At 44.7% G+C, this 24103-nt stretch overlaps 1 protein-coding gene across 1 annotated transcript; it reads left to right on the forward strand.

Annotated features, from left to right (window-relative positions):
- Positions 1 to 19696: 19696 nt before the first annotated feature.
- Positions 19697 to 23824, forward strand: LOC124671650 (anthocyanin regulatory R-S protein-like). Its single transcript, XM_047207999.1, has 8 exons — positions 19697 to 19842; positions 19981 to 20238; positions 20341 to 20437; positions 20609 to 20623; positions 20738 to 20794; positions 22485 to 23138; positions 23233 to 23622; positions 23753 to 23824. The coding sequence occupies exons 1-8, from the start codon at positions 19697 to 19699 to the stop codon at positions 23822 to 23824; spliced, it is 1689 nt and encodes a 562-aa protein (XP_047063955.1).
- The last annotated feature ends 279 nt before the right edge of the window (positions 23825 to 24103 follow it).

The raw sequence follows: 24103 nt of genomic DNA on the forward strand, positions 1-24103 counted from the left end.
TGCCATTGCATTTGGTGCATCGGTTTGAGTTCTCCACGGTGATTCGTGGTGGTGAAAGCAAGAAGGTTGTTACTCTTGGGTTCTTGGAACCCTAGACGGATTCTAGGCCTTTGTGGCGATTTGTTGGGAGCCTCCAATTAAGTTGTGGATGTGTGCCCCAATCTTTGTGTAAGGCCCGGTTTCCGCCTCGAAGAAAATCCCTTAGTGGAACCGTGACCTAGACCTTTGTGGCGAGGGTCACCGGAGATTTAGGTGAGGCGCCTTCGTGGCGTTCGGTGTGTGGTGTGAGTACCGCATCTTGGGGTGAGGCCTTTGTGGCGTTGGTGTGCATCGAGCAACCACACCTCAAGGTGAGCCTCTTGTGGCGTTCGGGAGCACTAAGCAACCGCACCTCTCCACCGGAGATTAGCACTCGCAAGAGTGTGAACTCCGGGATAAATCATCGTCTCCCGCGTGCCTCGGTTATCTCTATACCCGAGCTCTTTACTTATGCACTTTACCTTGTGATAGCCATCGTGCTTGAAGTTATATATATCTTGCTATCACATACTTGCTTGTATTGCTTAGCATAAGTTGTTGGTGCACATAGGTGAACTCTTGCTTAGAATAAGTTGTTGGTGCACATAGATGAACCATAGTATATAGGCTTTGGGCTTGACAAAGTAAACGCTAGTTTTATTCCGCATTTGTTAAGCCCATCTCGTAAAAGTTTTAAATCGCCTATTCACCCCCCCTCTAGGCGACATCCGTGTCCTTTCACTACTCCATTCAGTTCATCTGATGTTCCTATGTATACCATTTGCTTGTCCTGGCATGCTATAATTGATGTATATGCTTGCTTGCTAGGTTGTACTGCTCGTAATTACTCCCATGGTTCCATCTGGAGCCTGTGATGCTCTTGGTTGTCATGTCACTATACTGCTAGGCTATCTGGTTGCTTAACTGAAGCATTAGCCATTGGCTAAGCTTCCCAGTATTTGCTTCTCACCAATTGGTGAACTGTGATGCCTACTGGTGTATGCTCATCTAATACTTGTGTCTTGTGGTGCTACTGGTGCTATGCTAGTGAAACTTGTGTATGCTCTGTGAATGATTTAGGATGCTTTTGCTTGCAGTAATTACCTGACAAACTATATTTGATAGCCCGGTGTGCTTTACTGAAGCTTTGTAAAGTAACCTGTGCATGTCATGCTGTTGCTTTGTGATGGTTTACTGTCAAATATACTTGATGAACCATATGTTGGTAATGATTCAGTTGGATTAAAAGATGCTTATATGATTTCCATAATGAATTGGGATTTAATACATGTGTGAACCTCTTTGGTAACGAGGACTTGCTTGCCTGTGTGGATTGCTTGCTTGATTGGCTTTTGCTGTGACCTCAAGCTTGCTACTGACATTGGTTGCTGCAAGTAATTTGACTAACTGATTGATTTTTGTGAAAATAATAATATCGACGTATGGTTCTTTCATCTTGAGAGCTTGCTCTAACTCTTTATTCCTACTATGATTCTTGCATCTCGTTGAGCTGCGAGGAGATCTACATCTACATTTTCACCAATCAATTTGCTCTCTAAGTGAGGGGAGCATAGTAGATCTAGATCTTGAAGTTCTTTGTGGATTTCCTTTGTTTTTCCTCTCTTATCCTCCTAGTAGATTTTATATCTTTGGTGAAATTTGAGAGATAATGTGAGCATCCCGTGTGCTCTTGCCATTGTATTTGATGCATCCCTTTGAGTTCTCCTCGGTGATTCGTGGAAGTGAAAGAAACTAAGAAGATTTTTCACTCTTGGTTCTTGGAACCCCAGACGGCTGTGTGGCTTAGTGGTATTCTTAGAATCTCTAATTAAGTTTTGGAGATTCCTCAAGCGGTTGGGTTTTTATGTTAACGTGCTCTCAGTTACAAGCAATTATGTGGTTTCCATGTTGCTTACTACTACCTCTGATCATGTTTAATTGACACGAGGTATGTATCTACATAACCTATTTTATCTGCAGCACTCACCTAAACTTTATACAAACGAAGGGAATAGTTGTTGCCCGATCAAGAATGAACTTGAGGATAGATCATCTCTATTTGCTAGTAAGTGGCCCTTGTCCGTTTTTTTCATTGTTCTTCGTTCTTAGATATAATTCATATAATGTTTTGAGGAAAAATCTAGAATATAAGGTGTATCATGTATGGCATTACACCACTTGTCTAGACAATTTTTTTTTTTAAATTAGTTTACGTTTTCTTATCTTATACAAAGTCCTCTATTTTCTGCCTCTATTGTCTAGTGGTAATCCTGCCGAAACATGGTGTAAATTTTTCTGAGGGTGCGTTCTTTAATTTTTATGCCAAAAATTATATAAATTATATCAAGTAACGGATGGAGTATAACTTTTTTCTGTAACTTCTTACAAAATTTCCAAATATTTGGGGCTCTTTTGATTCATAGAATTTATATACAAATTATGTAAAATTTGCATCCCGTGGAAAATTTTCTGCACAAGTTGTTTGATTGATAGGAACATACCCCATAGGAAAAATTCATATAGAAATCTTGTAATGTAATTCCTATAGAAAAAACATTTGTCCATATTTCATGATTTTTTTTTTGCTACAATCAAACACACTATCTTTCTATAAGATATTTTTTGTAATTTTTATATCCTATGAATCAAACACGTCCTACACGATGGAACACGTGCCAAGTAAAAGAATCAGCTAGGAGTCAAAATAAAGGAATCGTGAGATGGTCGGTTCCCCGAGTCGGTTCATGTTGATGTTGGCCGAGCACACGGTAACACCTTCGATCGGTAACCGACTTGCGGATCCCCTTTTTATCCGGGTTTTTCGACACCTTTGGTGCGTTTTGATCTCGCGACGGCAATGGCCAAGCCACACGCCGCCTCCCCTGCCAGGGAGACCGCGCGGCCGTCGAGGTCGCTCGCCAAGGCCGTCAGCCGCCGCGCCGCTGCCGTGTCCAAGAAGCTCGCGGCGCGCGGCCTCGGCGCCTTCGTCTGGCACAAGAAGATCGACCGCGATCTCGACCGCGGCCTCCTCCCGGACATCGTCTCGCTCCGCTCCGAGCGCCGCCGCTGCCTCGCCCGCCGCAAGGAGGCCGCCGCCGTCAGTGCGTCGGCCGCGTCCCGGCGTGTCTCGCCGCCTCCGCCGATCACCGCCGCGTCGTTCGCCAGGGCGGAGGAGGAGGCGAAGGAGGCCGCCTTCCTCCTGGAGCAGAGCAGGGTCCGGGCCGAGACGCGGTTCGGCTACGGGCGGCCCAAGCCTATCGACGTGCTCGTGAAATCCCTCGACGGGACGCGGCCCCGCGCGGTGGCGGCGTTCCGCGGCGTGTCGTTGGAGGACCTGAGGGAGCTCGGCAAGGAGATCGCGGAGCACGCTGGTCTCGACAGGGCGAACGGGCCCTTCTGGGATGCCGCCAAGGTATTGTGCGACGCCGAGATCGCCAAGGCCGCCGGGACGGCCCGGGGCGGCGAGAGGCTGGTGCACTCTGCGATCTTTGATGATGTGAAGGGCGTCGTCGAAGGCAAGAGCATCGAAGAGCTCGACGCGATGCAGGAGACCATCGCCGCGCGGATGGCTGCCGGCGAGGCCATGGTCGTCGAGCACTGGCAGGGCGTGACGGAGCTCATCCGGGTGGAGAAAGCCAAGAAGTACCTGCAGCAGAATTACTCGACAGGCGACGAGGAGCCTGAAAGTGCAGATGACAAGAAGGACAACGAGGAGGAACCTGAAAGTGCAGATGACGGTGACGACATGGCCGACGCCGAGGGGTCGGGCGCGCTCTGCCCCATCGTGTTGCCCCCGCAGACGCCGCCGGGGCCGGAGCTGAGGAAGCCCAAGTACATCACGCGTGTCCGGTCAGGGTTCGAGTGGAACAAGTACAACCGCGTGCACTACGACCATGACCAACCCCCGCCCAAGATCGTCAAGGGCTACAAGTTCGTGGTGTACTACCCCGACCTCGCCGGCACGAAGCCCCCGGAGTACACCGTCCACAAGGACGGGGAGAGCGACGAGACCTGCATCATCAGGTTCCACGCCGGGCCGCCGTACGAGGACGTCGCGTTCAGAATCGTGAACAAGGAGTGGGAGTACTCTAGGAAGGCCGGATTCAAGTGCACTTTCGAGAGGGGTATCTTGCACCTGAATTTTCACTTCAAGCGCTTCTTCTACAAGCGATGAGAGTATTTTTTTCTTCACTGAATTTCCTGATGCGCCATGGAAGAAATTAACCAAATCAATTTGTAGTGCTGATATACAGTTAGTGTAAAATGTAGATGAACAGCCACGCGCGTTGGTTTTTTATGTTAACCTGCTCTGAATTACAAGCAATTCTTTTGTTTTTATGTTGCTTACTAGTTGTTGTCTGATAAAGATGAGATTTAGGACGGATCTGTCAAGTTTCATGCATTAGCCAACGCAACGTGGAAAGAAGAATAACACACGTATATGATTGTATTAAACATGATACTATGTCAAGCTTCATGCACTAGCCCACCCCAAAAGTCCAAACTTATGCAAAAGGCCAGACAATCCACTTAAACGTTGACCAACGGGGGAATGATCCCATCCCTTGGCTATACGTTGTTAGGTAGGATGAGACTCTCCCAGCGGATGGACGTTAGGATGATAACCCGGTTTAAAGTTCGCCCCTCCCTACGAAATTACCGTGAGATGGGGATTCGAACCCAGGTGGACTGGCTACGCACTCGCTTGCCTTGCCACTGAGCTGGAACTCAGTTCTCCACACTATCAACTCTGTTTGCTAGTTGAAGCCAAGCTGCAGATATAACATGTCTCTTGCTGGTTGTTTACTGGTAGTCATCTTTGAGTTCACTGAAGATCACAAATGAAGACTACATCAGTAAGTTAAGTTTGTTGTGGTGAAAGTTGCAGTGATATCCATGCAGTAGCTTAAATTCCTGCATAAGACTAAACAGGTCAGTACCATTTTAGTCGTGAAATATTGGTAAGAATGAACTAGCTGTCTATTGTGTCATATCCAGCATAAAGCTGACTTGCACTATGTAGTGACACAATTTCTTCAAGATGTAGTCTATCATTGTACTTTGCTTCCAGAATTATTTGATGCCAGCCCTCAAACCCTTGCAGTTCAGCATCCATTCTGTTTGCAAAACAGAGCTGCTACATTCCTGTCATCCAAGGAGGATTACCATGCCATATATTTCGCTTCAAACAACTATGGATGCACATGCTTGATGCCGGAGACAATGCTGATTCTGCTCATGGATCTCCATACCTTATACACTATAGTCTGCTCTAAATGTTGACACGCAAATCAACTGCAGATGAACACCATGAGAGTGAGAGTGAGGAACACTTCAATACATTGAACATGTGGCAATGTCTGATCGACCCAAGCAAAATGCAGATGAGTGGTGAGTTAATTTCGGTGCAGGTTTGATGAATAGCGATTCTAAACAGCAAAATCCATCCCATCCTAGAAATCGTGGCACGGCTAACACAATTAACATGGATCTGAACATTTTAAGATCTAAACAAGTAGTATGATATTCATGGTTCAGTGCCGCTTCTCACATCCAGTTTGGTTCAGGTGTGGCCGAATCCACGCCGGTGGTGACCATTGTCGAATATGGTGGATCGCTCTCAGCGATTCTATTCCCACGAGCTGTAGAAGGGAGCGGTGTTCGCTTGCAGTCCTGTATGTGCTCTTTGTAAAACTACTGGTTTCTTGCTTAATGAATCAACACGCAAAGCTCTTGCGTGTTCTGCAAAATAAATGAGAAAGTGAGGCTACATCTGTAAAGTTTTAAGAAACTTAAAGCACAAAGTTTGTTGTGTTCAGAGTTACATTTCCTTCAAGATGTAGTTCTGCGTACTCAGCTGCTGCAATTATTTGACGCCTGCTGTCAACTCCGTGCAGTTCAAAACCTGTTCTTTTTAAAGTAGAGCTAGTACACTCATGTCAATAAAGAAATATGATCATGCAGGACTATGGATGTACATGCTTCACGATCGATGAGGCAGTGATCCTGCTCATGGATCCGCATAGATCTTACGCTACTTTGCACTGAATGCTGACACCAATATCAACTGTAGATGAACACCATGAGAGAGGGCCGGGAGCAGTTCAGTCCAAAGAAAACGTTTGGTAAACTGTTGTCTGATCGAACTAATGAAAATGAAGATGATGAATGAACTTCATTACATGTTTGGTTATTCCTCACTTCACAACACAAGATAATTATTGGCAAAAGTAGACCCTATGGATAGTACTATGTCAGGGTTCATCAGATCTGAAAGCCTGCACTCTTCACGACCCGTGCAAAAGTACTATGTCTAAGTTGATTGGAATTTTCTGATGTTGTAGTCGGTTCAGAGAAGTGAACTTCAGTTTAATGAAAATGTAACACTGAACCTAAGTCGCACTTTCCGAAACGAGAAATTGCACAGAAACCCATATTTTAGGCCTGTTGTAAGTCTGTTGATTTCTAACTGATAGCCTGTAGTGTAGGACTAAGGTGTCCAAAAAAATTCGCATATTTGCATAGTACACGTAAGTGTAGTTGAACATAGATTAGTTAATTTTGTGCAGTGCTTGTTCATTCCGTCACACCTAAAATATGATACTGCATTCGCTGCTGTCGATGATTAGGCAGTGATCCTGCTCATGGATCCGCATAGCTCTTACACTAGTTTGCACTGAATGTTGACAACAAAATCAACTGCAGATGAACACCAAGAGAATGAGGGTGGCGAGCAATTCAGTCCAGTGAAAACGTTTGGTAAAATGTTGTCTGATCGAACTGATGAAATTCAGAGGAATGATGGATGAACTCCCTGCATGTTTGACTGTTCTTCACTTCACAACACAAGACAATTTTTGGCATAAGTAGACCTTATGGATCATACTTCAATAACGGGGGTCATCAGTTCTGAAAACCTGCACTCCCTACGACCGCAGCCACTGACGGAGGGGACATGAACGACCCACACATCACATTACAAAATAGAGGCAACCTATACGTAGTCTAAGTTGATTGAGACTTCCTTAAGCTGTAGTCGATTCAGATAAATGAACTTCTATATAATGAAAATGTAACACTGGACCTAAGTCGCACATTTTGAAACGATAAATTGCACAGAAACACATATTTTAGGCCTGTTGCAACAAAAACTAGGAGTCGATTGGTTTCGAACCGATGGCCTGTAGTCTAGGAGTAAGGTGTCCAAAAAATCTACTCCCTTTGTTCCACAATAAACTTCTCAATTTTATCTAGGTTCAGATATATATAGACATATTTTAGTTATAAATAAATTCGTATCTTGAAAAAGGTGAGAAGCTTTTTTGGGGACGGAGGGAGTATATATAGAAAACTGTCGGATTAGTCATTTGAAACAAAAACTTTCATGGACTGTCCATTAACTCCGATCATTTTTTTTTATGATCAAGCTGTTAGCCTAGTCGAGGCTACATTTTTTAGAACTTCGAATTTTCTTTAAAAAAATATAAAAACAATCAATTATTTCTACCTACTTGCCTTTAGTAATTTAGGAAAGTTTCAGATGATTTTGACAAGCACTTTAACATTTTATCCAATTTCCTAGCTCTTGGTAAAAAAGGATCAAAACTGAGCTTAGTTTAGTGCAGTTCTTAACAAGCGGGACCCAGCTTACGCATCAAAACCCTAATGAGATAGTTTTTTTTTTTTTGGGTTTTTCATTAGTATAATTTACCCCTAGACTCGAGTTTTTTTTGTTGTTGAGAATTTCTATGCATTCATATCACGGAAAGATACAAAATTGTTGACCATTACAAGCACAGAGAAACACAAACACAAAGGACCAAGAACACCTAGAACACCCTAAGACCACCATAACCCATGAAGATCTCCGGAGCCCTGTGTCATCATCCCATAAACTTGAGAGAAGACCCCTGCAGTAGAAAGAACTACAACCAAGCGCAAGCAGGTCATCATCTTCGACCACGGTGTAATTGCCACCACGCTGTTTCCTCCTTCCTTGACACCAGCGCCGAGAAGGCATGGACACCAATCCAACACGCCTGCAGCAGCCGTCGCCATCTTTGGCTTTGAGTACCGCGAAAAGTGTCCCTTCCGGAAGGAAGGGAACTCGAGTCAACCAACCGGTCCGAGCACCGCGGCCGGGCCATCCGCCGGGCAAACCGGGAACTCCCTCCGACATCGGTGCCGAGGAAGAAGAAGAACAACGGCGGCAAATCATACCGACAAGGAGGAAGAAGGGTCTTTCTCCCGACCATCCGGCCGATTTTGGCGTCGCCACGTCGAACCGCCTCCTCCCTCGCCACCAAGGCCGGCCGGAAGAAGGCTGCAAAACGTGACAGCCGCAAGCCACCGAGAAGAACACAAACCCTAAAAAGGAAGGCGGTGGCGCCATCTCCTTCCTCTCCCTCGCCACCACGGCCGGCCGAGGAGAAGGCAACGAGCATCGGCACTCCTCCGACTCCGGAACCGACTCCGCAAACTCCACGGCGGGGTCGAGAGTCGGCCGTGCCCGGGGAATCCACCCTCCCCGATCCGCGGATCCGAGAGAAAACCGGGCCGAGCAGCTCGCCGACACCGCCACAAGTGGCCTTGCCGAGATGGGGATCGAGCTCCGGCATCCTTATTCCGACGCGACGTCGCCTCCACCATCTCGACGCCGTCCCCGGAACACCATGCGAAGACTAGGCCGGGCGCTTCCCGACGCAGCAGAGGAAGACCCCCCGCCGCCGCCACGCCACCGGGGCTTTGCCCGGCGGCGCCACCGGCGGCGGCGGCGGGAGGAGGGGTGCGGTGGGGGCTAGGGCTGGGTCGTGCGGGAGGTTGGGTCGTGCGTTCGTGCGGTGGGGGCTCTACAGATTCCCTAGACTCGAGTTAACATTCTGAACTCGTAGGATTTGTTACATCAAACCTAAAACAACTATATTGCCGCAATTTCTTCTTCCTAAATTGATCAAGATTTAAGATAGTAATCTCATTTTGACTTGGAATTTGCAAAACCGTTAATCAAGCAGTAAAGCATGGAACAAAAACTAGGGCTTGATGCCTTGACCAACTGTACGTCTGTACCTAGCTAGAGCGTATTATGCGATAGTACATGTACGTAGTATATGCATGATTCATGGTACAAAACAAATTCAGTAACCCTGCCAATGCACATCCTGATAGGGACGTCTCCGAACCAGGAAATTCAAGGGAAATGCAGGCAGCTCACAAATGTGCCTGTGAAGCCGTCATGGCCTAGCGCCTGATCAAACGCCTACTATTAATGAATTCCTTTTTGCAGAGAAACGCTGATTAATCAACAGTCGCCCGACCCGAATTAAGATTGCCACTGGCACATGAGAGTTGAAACTTCGCGCGCGAATCTTCCTTCCGCAGTCCACAGCGTGACGCCCATGACGCCGACCGGCGGCCCGCCGGCTTGGATCTTCCAATCCGGTAGCGATGGCTGTCGCTGAATCAGTTCAATAACTGTAGATCCTGGGCTTTGCCATTGTGAGAACGTGAGATCTCTCGATCTCGCCAAAAGGCGCCCCCAACCTATTCCACCTATCAGCTAGCAATCTATATTAGTATCATCGATCGATCTGCCTCCTACAGCCAGCTACAGTCCTACTATACTCTTTGACTCTTCTTGCTCGCTGCTCGAGTGCGGAAGCGGACAAAAAAACAGGAGGCCTCGTCACTGGTGATCAAGCGAGGCTACGTAGGTGCTCCCTGGGTCTCTCAACGGAGCAAGGCGGAAACCAATTTGCCTTTCGACCGACAGCGCCGCGGATTGCTTGGGGCTGGTAGATGGAAATTTCTGAAACCCAAGGTCACCAGGAATAGATATTGCAGCCGATAGGAAGCCACCTATGCAAGGAGGGGCCGTAGGAAATGTCAAGATGTTTTTGCCTGGCCAAGGCCATGTTAGGTCATGTACAGAAAGTAGGTCTTCCATTAGCTATCCAGGCTATTTAGAGAGGACACTAACTATAACATGTGCAATGTATTATCTACTACGTATTTATCATCTTTTGAAGTCAACGAGAATTAATTAAATCTTGGTACAAAATTATGTTTAAGGAAAGACGTATGGTAGAATGGAGAACATGGGCATCATTTTGGAACTCGTGATGTCCATAGGAGTCTCCTGGTGGAGTGGTGTTTCATCTACCACGTCGATGGTGGCAGGTCTTGGCGGCGTGGTGCAGCGGGGTCTCGACGGCAGGCGTGTGACCAGTGGCGGACGCAGAAAAGAATTGGAGGGGGGCACACCTCAAAAAAAAAAAATTTGCGCACCCCCCAAATTGCGAAAAACCTTTGCATAATGAAGAACAAACATACTAGTATCTCGCTTGACTATCTTGACCAGAGAATAATGGTCGACTGCCCATGGTTTCAGTTGCTCCTACGTAGTAGTATCACTGCAGTAGTTTTGAATTTGCAGCCTGCACTCCATTGGTACCATAGGTGTAGCGAAGATGGCACAATCATGCATTCTGTAGGCAGAGCATGAAAATATTGACTTGAACATAGTTTATGTGAACATAAGTACTGGCACAATTCAAGAAAGTTATCCTTTTTCTCTGAGGGCTTACAAAAAGAAAGAAGCTTTTTCAAATGGAGCAACAGATTTACATATGGTTACTACAAGAAACTCGATCGTCATGTTCTTAGCAGCAGAGGAAGCCAAAACGAGGAACGAGATAGGTATATAGGTATGAACCTCTTCAGAATCTCAGATGATCTGCGCTCCACAATGTCACCATGCCTGAAAAAACTTAATCCTCAAACTTATTCATCTCCAGGGCGGGGTGGGTCCATACATTATTCAACACCCCTGCCTGTATCACCTATGTATGCAATCTGCAACGGTACACATGCAAATGGCTGCATCACCTCTTTGTAGGGGTCATCACAGCTCACATGCAAATGGCTGCATCACTCACTTGGTCGGCAACGCAGCAGCGAGGGCGGCCGGCGGTCAGCAGCAGCATGGGCGGACGCAGCTGGGGCGGGCCGCGGGCGGCGCCGGACTGGGCGGGGCTGATGGGCAGCAGCGGCGGCGGGGCTGGGGCGGCGGCGGAGCCGGGGCCGGAGTGGCGGGTGGCGGCTGCGGTCGGAGGACAGCGGCTGCGGTCGAAGGACGGGTGCGCGTGGAGTGGGGAATCGAAGTCTGGGGCGTGCGTGTGGCATGGGGCTCGACTCCTCCAGGATGGCCGGATGGGCCAGCGAATTTCTGGGTGGGCCTTGGCCCCCCCGCCCCCCCGCTGCGTCCGCCAATGCGTGTGACGATGGATGCGCGCAGGACGTAGGCGTTGTCTGGCGCCATGGCGGCGTCGATGGCATGCCTAACAAGATCAATTCCTTGATCCTTCCTAAAGATGGGTCAGCGGAAGATGGTGTCAGCGAATGCTCGAGCGTGTGTAATGGTGTGCGTTTAGTGTTTGCTACACTGGTTTGTGTTTCCAACTCACTGTTAGGCGTTTTGGTGAGGCCTCCGGTTATCTGATGATATGTGTTGGTGAGGTCCAAGCATGAGGTCCTAACACGGTCACTCCCTTCATCAAGTTTGTAGGTGTTATGACATCTGTAGTTTTTTTAAAACTATGACATATGTAAATAGTGAGGTGGCTTCAGTTTGATCTTTATATTTTTCTTGTAAGATTTTGCTGAATAAATTTAATAAAAATGGTTGTGTGCATTATTTTGATATTGAGACTTCGGGTAGAACCTTCTCTTAAATAAAAATCCTTTCTTATTTTTCTAAGGGAGCATTATTTATCTCAGGAAAAACAATCCTTTTTTTATTCTCCCTCCTCTAACTAAACTGAAAATTTATGTAATACGGTCATACGGAGTAGCTCTAAGAGAAGTCTAAAGTTATGCCGTTGCACAAACTCGTTCTAGCTAGGTCGGTCTATCCGTCATGCTTGCACGCTACTGACGCCAATCAACCGTCCGCATTTTGTTACATATGAACGCCAATTATGGTGATTACCCATGTTCCATTTCTTTCCTACGCGAAGGAAGGGTAGAGATGATTATGCAGGTGAGAAGGCCATGTAAAATCACTAGACGGTAGACACGTAGATACGCCGGTAAACGTCATCACTATCGATACGTGTGTAGTCTAAAGCGACCCGACAGAAGAATGGCATATACCCCCGTGCCGTTTACTTGCCTCGTGACACCACACCACTGTCACTTTTTGTGGAGTGTAGCTAGCTAGCTTGTCGTCTTCTCTGGCAGCTCTACCGGTGATTAGCGGGGACACGTCCGCGTTTGCTATAAGCAGCTGTTTGGTCCAAGTTATGGGTAACTCGTCACACTTCAGTTACCATACGTATATACTTACGCTTTGCCAAGCGGATGCTGCGTCTTCTGTCGCTTCTGCAGTGTGTCTCCAGAGTCTTCAAGAGCAAACCGTTAAGATAAGTGGTGCAAATGTTCTGCACTTTCTAGAACAATAAAAAAACTCTTTCTAGAACAATCAAACAAGAAATGTTCTGCACTTTGACGGCCACGTAATTCGTGGGCCACGCTACATGCTAGTGTTGATAGGAAGAGATGTCTGTGGATCAACTATAACTCAGGCTTTGTCGTAGATACTCTTACGAGTGATGGTAATCGTATCAATTAATCACAGTTAATCAATAAAGCTCACTAAATTTGCAAAAAACAAATCGTGGGCCACACTAATCATATATAGAATGTACTTGTGACACACATATGGGAAGTGGGGATGGCATGGATACAGACAACAGCCTTAGGTCCGCGTATCACATGCACCAACGGACGAAGGGGCCAGATAAGGCACGTAAACGTGGCCAGCCTAATAACGACCGAGCCAGAAAATGCATGTGTGAGATATAAACTACTTGGTGGACAGATTACCTTTTATTACTATTATATATACAAACGCATGAAGATGTACATTGAGTCCACTAAAGATGTAGAGTGAGTCACTTACATGTGAAAATCAGATAGAGTCGGTATTTAGATCTCATGATATGCGTCATGGGTGTGTCAATACAAACGGAAAGCAAATACGGAGTAACAGATAGCATATACAGAATAGTCACATACAATATCTCACTATAATTTCCTAGCTGGCATCTTTTACGGACAGAAAACCTCTCGTTACACATGTATGGCCACAACGACCTAGAATCCTCTCGACGCGGTGTCGACGTATCTGTCGTTGCATTGCATACACCCTAGCAGTGTCCATCAATCGTGAATACTAAAGTACAAAGCAGAAGTACACCACGGAAATTTAAGCCGCACAAGGAAGAAGACAGATGGAAAATATATTGATGGTGACAAGAAGGTATAGTACCGTCAAATACCGTTGCCGTGAAAAATGTGTATATTCTTTTGAAAAAAAGGAAAAAATGTGCTAACTATCACTCCCATTTCGGAATGGCTCGTCTAAATCAATTTAATATACGTGACGTCATGAGAGAAAATTTGGAGTAATAGGTGGGTTAACAAAGTCTCGTCCTTATCCTCTCCCAGGCGATAAGGAGGCGACCCAAAGTTCTCGTTCCGCCGCCGGCCAGGCCGGTGGTTCCCCTCCTCTCCGCCTGCCGCTCCGGCGGCGAGAGAGTGGGGGAACCACAGTTCTGCGTTCTCGGCGTGTAGATAGTAGGAGTAGGTTCTCCGAGGGCGCCGGCGAGTGGGGGATGACGGTGCTTGTTTGGAGTTTTGGTGCTTGGAGCTCGATCCGCTTCCGGTGACGTCTTCGGCGGAGTCGGCGAGCTGCGGCTGGTGTGTTTGCGCGGATCTATCGATCCGGCATGTTCTCGTGCTCGGGGCGTGGTCGGTGCTGCGAAGACGGTGGCCTGCGTCGGGAGCTTTTGTCCCCTGTCCCTCTCTTCGCCGCGGCAAGGAGGGCTCCGTTCTTGCGGCGGAGGGTGCGGGGGTGGTGCGGCGTGCCGTACACTGTACGGGAGTTGGTGTGGCCGGTGGTCTCTGCCGGCGTCGTCGGGGTTGGTGGTCGTCGGGAGGTGGAGGAGCAGGCTGGTGAGGGCGCTGGCCGTGCACTGTTCATCGCTTCAGATTCCGTCACAGCGTGGCGGATGGACCTTGCGGCCTTCTTCATGCGAGTAGGTGCTCTCTGCTTTGGGCTAGATGGTGGTTCGATCTCCTCTTCTCCGGTGATGTCGGTGGTGCCGCTGGTTGCGGTGCTTGCGTGTGTTCCTGTGCGTGTACCTGGGTTCTTGTAATCTCTATCTGTTGAATATACGCAGTTTGGCTCAAAAAAAAAAATACGTGACGTCATAAAAGCCATTTCTGTGTAGAGCAAAGTAACAGGCGGTCGAGATCGTGATGTGGAAAGGTTCACATAGCTACAAGCTAGGCTGCCAGGCCGTTTCTGATTGGATGCGCCCACCACACTTGTTTTGTGGTGACTCACCATATGCGTACGTATCTGCTATCGATGCATATAATTGGTCAGCTTACAAATCGGTCGTTTTCAACGTTGATTTTGATGTCCACATATATAGCTACAAAGGCTGCCTGTGACCGTGACATGTATAGCTTCTGCGATTTGACAATTTGTGCACGTTTGGTTGTGTAACTCTCACGGGCTCTACTGACATTAATCTAAACATAGTTGGAAATGGATGATATATAGAACCTGGGCTACATTGTGTAATTTAAAATAATAAAAACAATAATTTTAAAATCTATTACTTTCCTAAGTTTCATGTATTCACGTACATAAAGACAGGGGCGCGTTATTTGACTACCAAGTAGCGTTATCTGGGCGCTCTGGCTATGTAGAAATGACAAGATCTTTAATGACAAAAATTGCTCTTTGTTGCAGGTCATCTACAGATGCACAGGTATTCTCCGTTCGTGGTTACCTCTTCAGCGTGTGGAGAACCGACACCTATTTACGGAGGTGCGTACACGGTTGGAGGATACGGCGAGGGATACTTTTTCCCTACATGGGTGGCAGCATAGTCTACGGATAGTAGCTCCTCCCACATCTTAGGCGTCATATGATTCATCGTTCCGATATGTATTTCGCCTTTTTATTTTTGTAACTCTGGACTCTTGAGACAACAAACGGCTGTGTGCATCCTAGTTATGCAGAGGCTGGATGTAATTGTTTCTTGAAATAATAAAGCATCCTTTATCGAAAAAAAAAGTAGTTGAACAGTTACTCTACACATATCCTTAAATTTTTATCGCAATCGTACATGATATTACGTCACATAAGTTTTATCTTACTTTGTAAGTTGAGATGAACATATAAAAAATATAGACATCATTTAAAAGTTTGATCGACATATAATACGATACAAAATATATATTTTTGTGATTTTTGCACCAAGTTGACTCATATATTGGGTTTCTTATGTTGATTTTTTCATTGTGGGTTAAACGTAATTTTAGTATTCCAAAGAAAAATAAGAAGAGCAAGACCTAGGTGGTAGAAGATTGGGGAAAAATAGAATGCATGATCCGCGTGCACTGGCCCAATCTGTTTACCAAACGCATGCACTGACTTGATTAATGCAATGGAGTCTTCATCAAGGGAGGATTTTGAAATTACATGTTAGCTAGTATATATCATTTTGAATATATTTGTGCAAGCAATATATTTATTAATTATCCTGTGAGGGTACCCTACAAAATAGGTAATGCTTCAATAGTCCATTGGCAGTATCCCCGTTGGTTGTAGCTTGGACATCTTCATTTCACACGTTTTTTCTTAGCATTGTTCATGTGCTTTGGACCCGACGTGTTTTATTTTTTAAAAACAGAATTGATTTCAATTTAGTAATGCAGGAATATTACCGTTTTAGTGGTATTCTGGCATTTTTCACTAAGGAAACAAATCGAGGTGCCGACGGCATTTTATCAGGGCCGTCGGCACAGATCCCGAACAAGGCAGGCCGTGAAGAAGGCAGTCAGCACAGAAAAGTTTGTGCTGACGGTGACCGTCGACACAAAAAAAGGCCGTCGGCACAGGGGTCTCCGCCGTGACGATGAGGCGACATTGTTATATTTTTTTGCCCTCTAGCCCTATGCCGACGGCTAGGCCGTTGGCACAAGCCTAGATTTTTACTCTCCACGCACCCCTCCATTGGATCGCCTTTTTAAGTTTCAAATGAATAGCCGCAAATGATAAAAAAATTCAAAAAATAAATCATTCGAGATGTCCATGTGTTATGACATCTAGTTTCAAGAGAATTTAACAAAAATGAATTTCGATCTTATTTGCAAAATTGCGTCATGGATCGGTAAAACGGCTTTTCTGGTTGCATACGAAGTCGGAAAAAATGTAAAATATATCAAACTGATCGTGGGAAAAAGTTACATCAGAATTCACAACGTGTTGGCATTTTTTTAGATTCTAAAAATTCCAAATGGAAATATGAAAGTAGGAATCTTTTAGTTTTTGCCGGAAATTTAGGATTTTATTTTATTTTTTAAAATTAAATTAATAGTTGCATCATGCCTAAAGATTATTATTACTTAAACATTGATGTTAATTTAAATAATTGTTTAAAATTCATAATTATAAAGAGTTGTGATATCATGGTATACGAGTTAATAGGATTGATATGGTAGTATTATCAACAAGGTGTCATTTCTTTCTCGGAAGCTCAACTGGAAGGAATGGAGAAGATAAGAGGGCTAAGGTTGGAGTAGGGTGAGGATGAGTGACAAATTGGGAAGTTAGACCATTAGTGGAATTTGACTTAAAATTAAGTGTAGTTAGAGATTAAAATTATCCACGTGAGAGATTAAGAAAATTTGAAAAAAAATTAAGCCAGAATTCCCAAACGGCTGTTAGTTCTATACCGACGGCTTAGCCGTTGGCACAAGTTGTTGTGCCGATGGCAAATGGGTTCTGTGCCGAAAACATATTGTGCCGACGGCAAGGTGCCGACGGTGGCTGTCGGCACATCCTATACCGACGGCCAAATTGACCTGTGTCGACGGTTTCTGGCCGTCAGCACCTTGACTGGTTCTCGTAGTTTTTTTGCATGAAAGTATTCCAGTACTTCATAGACAGTGTTATACTGTTGTTTGTCTCAACGTTCAATTATTTATTGTCTAGATGATTCACGCAGTTTATTTCTTTTAGACATTGCTTGGCATGTCAAACATTTATGTTTCATTTCGGTTTGTTACGTTTTGTTACGCTAATAGATTTCTTTTTTGTGCATCTATTGATGAATAGGCTGAAAATCAATCCTTTTGATAATTCTGTAAAAAATATCTTCAATAATTTACATGAGACATTGGTATGAACTCTTTTGGCTTCTTGGTGGCAGTGAAGCCCTAAGAAATTATGCAAACTATCTTTCATATAATTACTTTGGAAAACTACGAGGACACATCGAGGTTGATGATGGGACTTCCTTAGCAATAAAACCTCTAAAATTATGAGGATGATGTGGAGGGACAAGCGTGTGCTAGTATCTAACAAAATCACAATACTAACAAGTCATGTTCTTACTCCTGTTACTAGACTAAGCCATTGTACAGTATGATTACAACATTGCACTGCTGGGGAGTTATTTTTTGTGCTCTCAGTTAGGTAGTTATTTTTTTCAGAAAAACAAAAATCTTCATATTTAAATTTAAACCTGTAAAAAATATATGAGTACATATATATGAATAGAAAATACTAACGTAGTGGGGAGCAAAATCAATTTCTTTTTTCCTTTTAATCAACAATTTTTTGAATTTTGTGTAGCCTAAATTAAAGTTTACCAAAATGTAGCATGTATATGGAACAAATTTATATATATTCATAAAAAATCAGAACTTTTTTTTGGATTTTTTAAATCCAGAGCTCGCTCAAGCTGAAGAGCCAAAACGATGCGCTCCTGCTCCGTTACCTGTAGGGCCATTCTTGGTCTACCTAATTTACTGAAAATTTTAGATGGAAGGCTCGAGCAGAGTCCGGCTTTAAATTAATGAAGCCACAACCGGTCATTCTTGGTCTACCTAATTTACTGAAAATCACGATCGCAATTGTCGCAATGATGCGTTTTGAACCTCAATTACACAACTCATATATCTAGCACTAGATAATTCATTAGCTATGGGTGTGCATCGATCGATGTAGATGACTCGGGACTCTCCTCCTTTTTAACAAAAGATGATTGATTAGATCATTCGAGGAAAAGCTCTGGACTTTTGTACAACACAACACAACATACTTACGTACATATACCATGTCGTGCTTAAGAAACAAATCTGATATTTTGTGCTCTGAAGAGTACTATTCAGTATTAACTCCTGATTTGAATTTGGTGTATTGTTCGTAGTCTAATTTGTTTCGTAAGCTGTGTCCGTTTTTTGAATGTAAAATATCCGGTAGGTGTGTATTTTGTGTATGCTCTAACTTTTTCATAAAATTTCATGACCATAGATGTGTTCAATTACTTAGTAAACGTCTTTTTTCTGCGAACCTGCGAACATATATAGAATGTCTCAGTGTACGTACGGATATTTTTTTACATTTTAAAATATGTTTTAAGGTACTAAGTGCATCTATACCTATACCTATGAGCCAAAGTGGATTTACAACCTGGAAGATGCTCCTGCAGCCTATATGTCTCCACCAGTCTCACCGTCAAACATACAGTGGTGAGGACATCGTACGTGTTACTCCACTTTCAGTAAGCAGCGAGGAAATCAAGTAGGCTGGGGTACTAAATTACCTAGAAAGCGACGGGAAAACTCAAAATGTAGCCCTAAATACACATCTCCTCTTGTTTACAAAATTCGAATTCAACATTTAAAGTTTTAAAATATCTGAAGGAAATCTAAATGTAGCTAATGATGTACTCTACCACTGTGCAAATTTTCATGATGAAATACGTTATATTAGAGGCTACACAAAATGACAAATTCTGACTGTCAAAATTTGTACTGTTCACGTTTTCAGATCTATGGATTTGTGAATTTTACACAACCCAAAATATTGAGTCTTTCGTATTGCTTTTTTTTTTCACATTTATAGAGTACATTATTGTCTACCTATAGAATTTTTGTTGCTAATTTTTTGGAACTACAAATTACCATTTTCGATTTTTGAAAAAATGGGCTACATGTAGCCCGAGCCACAAAATGCCACACTCGAAAGCGACGGCCTTAAATATATGTTGGTGTAACAGTGTTTGGGCTTACAGTACTTTGCTTGTTGTGTACTTGTACGTCGCGGTCACCATTGCTCCTGTGCTGCAAGATCGTCTATATAAACATGCCTTGGATTCTTGGTACATTTGCATATATAGTAGCTGCATCTTCCTCTCCGACGACAGGTTGCCAATGGCGTAGTATGCGGAAACGTACGGTTGTTGGCACCTAACTTTTCAGCGGCTTGGTCTCCGGAGCTCAAGTAAAGCTCAACTCCATTTTATTAGTTGGAACACTTTCTTCCATTCTTGTCCAGCTTAGTTAGTTGCAGTGTCTTACTTAATTTCTTTGCTCCTATTTCTTCCTTAATTTCTCTCTATAATTCGTTGAGAAATCTCTCCACAGGTTTCTTAGCATGAACTGATTAAAGAGGTTACTGCATGAACTGAAATTAACTAAAGATGATTCTTGCTACACATCACGGACATACCTTTCATTCTATTTTTCATGCTCCTTTGTTTGCCCTAGCTTCACCTTGTGAATTCTGCATGCATATGTAGGAATTAGTGTAGAAATGGCACCATCAGCTCCTCCGAGTCAGGAAGAACCCACTGAGCTGCCGTCGCCGGGGAAGCAATTCAGAAACCAGCTCGCTGCCGCCGTGAAGAGCATCGACTGGACTTACGCCATATTCTGGTGTATCTCAACAAGCCGCCCAGGGTAATATCAACTGGACTCAATCTACTGACACTCAAGCTAGAGACGAACACCGGATGGCTGGTTCCTTTCCGCTTACAATTAATATACTCCAGCTGGTCTTGCGCTTACATGCGTCTCCCGGTTCCGTATGTTTTGCAGATTCCTGACGTGGAATGACGGCTTCTACAACGGCGAGGTAAAGACTAGGAAGATCACCAACTCCACGGACCTTACCGCCGCCGACCAGCTCGTCCTGGAGAGGAGCGAACAGCTGAGAGAGCTCTACGTGTCGCTACTCTCCGGCGAGTGCGACCACCGGGCTAAACGTCCCGCCGCCTCGCTCTCACCGGAGGATCTCGGCGACGCCGAGTGGTACTACACGGTCTGCATGACCTACGCCTTCCGGCCTGGCCAAGGGTTCGTCTAGACTCTGGACTTTCATCTTATCATGATAAAGATCTACTGTACTGATTACTCAAGGCTGAAGTGTTTGGTGTTCTGCTGTACACGTACGGTCAGGTTGCCTGGCAAAAGTTTTGTGAGCAATCAACATATTTGGCTCTGCAACGCTGAGCTCGCAGACACCAAAACCTTCCAACGCGCGCTCTTAGCTAAGGTATGTCTGTGTGTGCATCTTCAGTTCTATCTCTTCAATATCCAGCAAAAATAGTCTCTCTTTAGTATCTGGCGAATCTGTAGAACTAACTATATTTATGTATACTAACTGATGTATCATGATTAATTTCCTCTCTCTGTGCATGGTCATACTATCTGCTGGCTAATTCAGACCGCGTCTATTCAGGCAAGTGCACTTCAGGCTTCCATCACATTTATTATAGTTAGCACTGCATGTCACTTGTTTAATGTTCAGATTTCTGACCCCAACTGCACGGTTGTCTTTGGACACTTTTTTCAGACAGTTGTTTGTATCCCATTCATGGGCGGTGTGCTTGAGCTGGGGACGGCTGAGCAGGTGAGTACGGGGGAGTGTGCATATATATCATTTTCACCTGTTCTTTTCTCTTTTCGCTATAGATATCTTCCGTCAAATATTATGTGCGTCAGTATCACGCAAGTGGATTTTACAAGCACCATGTTAGGCACACACTCCCTATCCATCCAATCCATTTTGCTTTCCCTGCGCAATCTTTCTCTTTTTTTCTCCCTAGCGAAAGAAAATTAGTACTTGAAACTTTCCACGTTAACATTTTATTCGAAGCATAATGGATGGAACATATATTCGGATTTTTTTTTGGATATCATAAAACATAAACTACTCATTTTAGATATCTTTTGTGCAAAAAAGGTCCCAAGTTACTTTTGGAAAACTTAGTTCCAATATATTTGTCGAGCTGCAAAGTTTTAGGCTTTTACGTTTTTAGGAGATGCAAAAAAGAGAAAGTTTTCGCATGGATCTCAACGCAAGAACGAATGAGCAAGATAGGGGTAGGGCTGAACATAAAGCACTTAACAAGCGTTAGTCTGCTTGACTCGTTTAGCTCTGCTCGTTGCAGTAATGAACAGAGCCAAACAAAGCTTGACACCACTAATGTGCTAAACATACAAGCCGGCGATCTTCCCGAGCAAATCTTTAAGCTCGTTAATTACCGACCTCATCTAACTTACCAACTTGAAATACCAAAACTGCTTGTGCATAGCTTGCTTTGCTAGCCAAATCCTCCTGCTCAGCTTGTATGTTTGGCTAATATACCATGTTGCTGCATGGATACATCAGTGATACATGTGCATACCTCTTTTTTCTTAACGATCTTTAGCGAGCAACTCGTGAGCGATCACTAGCACATAACAGAGCTAAACAATAATTTTAGCTTGTTAAGATGCTTTTACAATTTTTGTCTTAAAGATCACAAGCATAACAAGCCGAGCCTTAACGAGCCACACAACTTGTTAGTCCAGCCAGGGGTGTGCGCCTTTCATATTGCTTAGTCACAACTTTCCCGTACATGATACCTCGGAACGTGCAAACTACAGCCCAGCACAAAACGGGCTAAAAAACAGAGTGTTGAACCATCTTACACATCCACTAAATTACACATAACCATGACTTTTGGAGCTTCGTAGGATTTTCAAAGAGTGCAATTTTAGGCCTAGTAGTAGTTTTGATTCTAGGTGACTGAGATTCCAAAATTTCAGGAGAACTAGCAAAAGTAAATAAACAAAAGATTTTGCTAATTTTCAGTCGATCGTAAAATATCGTAATTCTCAATCAGCTCGTAGGCCATAGCATTACAGGTGATTCGATGCTTGCAATAAGTTGCAACATGGGTAGTTACACATGAGGTCGTAACCAGGAAAATGACTCAGAACGTTGGAATGATATATGATTCGTGCTAGTTATGAGTTATAACATATCGGTTAGGTTGCAACTGAGATAAATACTCCAAACTATTGAATTATCTCGTGATTCATGCTAGCAAGTTCTAACATAGATTGTAGCCGATATTCGATCACATCACGTGAAATTAGTCACTCCCATAAATAAAAACTCGGCGCCATGTTAATAAAACAAGCTATCATTTGTAGTACTTTGCGTGATTATTATATGTTTATTTTTTGTTCCATTAGTTGGACGCTCATCAAAGAACGAATCCATCTACATGTATTTTATCGTAGTAAGGTGATATTGATCTTTTTTTTGCTAGGTTTTGGAGGACACAAACATTGTGAACCGGATAGGCACATCCTTCTGGGAGATACAGTTTCCTACATGCTCGGAGTTGGAGGAACCAAGCTCCAGCCCATCACAAAACGAACCCGGCGATGAAGCCAACATCGTGTTCGAAGACCTCGACCACAACGCCGTCGAGGGGATGATGTCCGGAGAGATCGAATGCTTGTCCGATGGCAACCTAGAGCTGATCACGAAGGAGATCAACGAGCTCTACGACATTGGCGAGGAGCTGGATGTGCGTGCTCTTGAGGATAACTGGATCCTGGGCGGGTCCTTTGAAGTCATGTCTTCTCTGGAAGCGGAACCGATGACGGACGCAGACCGGATCACTGATGATGTTCTCACTCGAAGTTTCTCATTTGAATCCTCTCGATCATCGTGTTTTACGCCCTGGAAGAGGTCATCGGACTCCTCAGAAGACATGGTTGTGTCGGTCGCTGGGGAGTCACAAAAGTTGCTAAAGAAAGCTTTGGCTGGCGGTGCATGGACGAATGGTGGCGGCGGCGACACGGCGAGAGGTCAAGAAAGTAATGTCAAGGGGCATGTCATGTCGGAGAGAAGGCGTCGGGAGAAGCTCAACGAGATGTTCCTCATTCTCAAGTCATTGGTCCCGTCCATTCACAAGGTGTGACCATGCTCATTTTCTTCTTTGTGTGTCTTTGTTTTGCATGAGAAGTTGCAGACATTTTCACATAATAACATATGTACTACTATTGCAGGTGGACAAAGCATCCGTTCTAGCAGAAACGATAGCCTATCTCAAAGAGCTTGAACAAAGGGTAGAAGAGCTAGAATCTAGCAGGGCACCCTCGGGCCAGGCCGATACAGCAGGCCGCAGGCGACACGATGTTGTCGGGAAGAAGGTCTCGGTTGGATCCAAGAGGAAGGCGTCAGAGCTCGGCGATGGAAATACCGAGAGGGGGAACAGGCCGGGCAACATCGTCAACATCACCATGATGGACAAGGAGGTGCTTCTAGAGGTTCAGTGCCGATGGAAGGAGAGTCTGATGACACGAGTGTTTGATGCCTTGAAGGACCTGAGCTTGGATGTTCTATCCGTGCAGTCGTCGACGCCGGGTGGCCTTCTTGCTCTGAAGATACGAGCTCAGGTGTGGCATGCGCGCACATATATCAGCCATGATCGATCTCGCAATAGAAATGCATGCAACGATCCATTCATGCTCATGGTGGCTATATCCGTTTACTAATGTAACATTATCTGGTGATTTTGTTTTGCAGTACGCCGGCTGTACCGCCGTGCCACCTGGGATTATTAGCGAGGCGCTTCAGCGAGCTATAGGCAAGGGCTGAAACACGTGAGCTGCTGCCATTCGGCATGGCGATGCACACATTAAAATCGTATGCGTGGTGACATTGAACCTAGTGATCGTTGATTTTGCAACGGTACTCTCTGATCAACAATCTCTTTTAAACGTGAGGACAAAGGCCTGACTTAAAATTAATAAAGACACACACAACGCAGCATAGTTTGGTACAACCAGAAACGATCCCAAGGATCACCCAGAGTTCACACATCCACATAGAGGTATCAAAGTACAACACAAGACATGAATGCCCCACAGAGGGTAA

Source organism: Lolium rigidum, chromosome 7 (assembly GCF_022539505.1).
Source record: "Lolium rigidum isolate FL_2022 chromosome 7, APGP_CSIRO_Lrig_0.1, whole genome shotgun sequence".
Taxonomy (NCBI): Eukaryota; Viridiplantae; Streptophyta; class Magnoliopsida; order Poales; family Poaceae; genus Lolium; species Lolium rigidum.

Coding starts and splice junctions, on each gene's coding strand:
- LOC124671650 (XM_047207999.1), top strand. CDS start 19,697: ATGGCACCATCAGCTCCTCCGAGTCAGGAAGAACCCACTGAGCTGCCG. Junction 20,239..20,340: donor GCCTTCCGGCCTGGCCAAGG/GTTCGTCTAGAC, acceptor ACGTACGGTCAG/GTTGCCTGGCAAAAGTTTTG. Junction 23,139..23,232: donor TGGTCCCGTCCATTCACAAG/GTGTGACCATGC, acceptor CTACTATTGCAG/GTGGACAAAGCATCCGTTCT.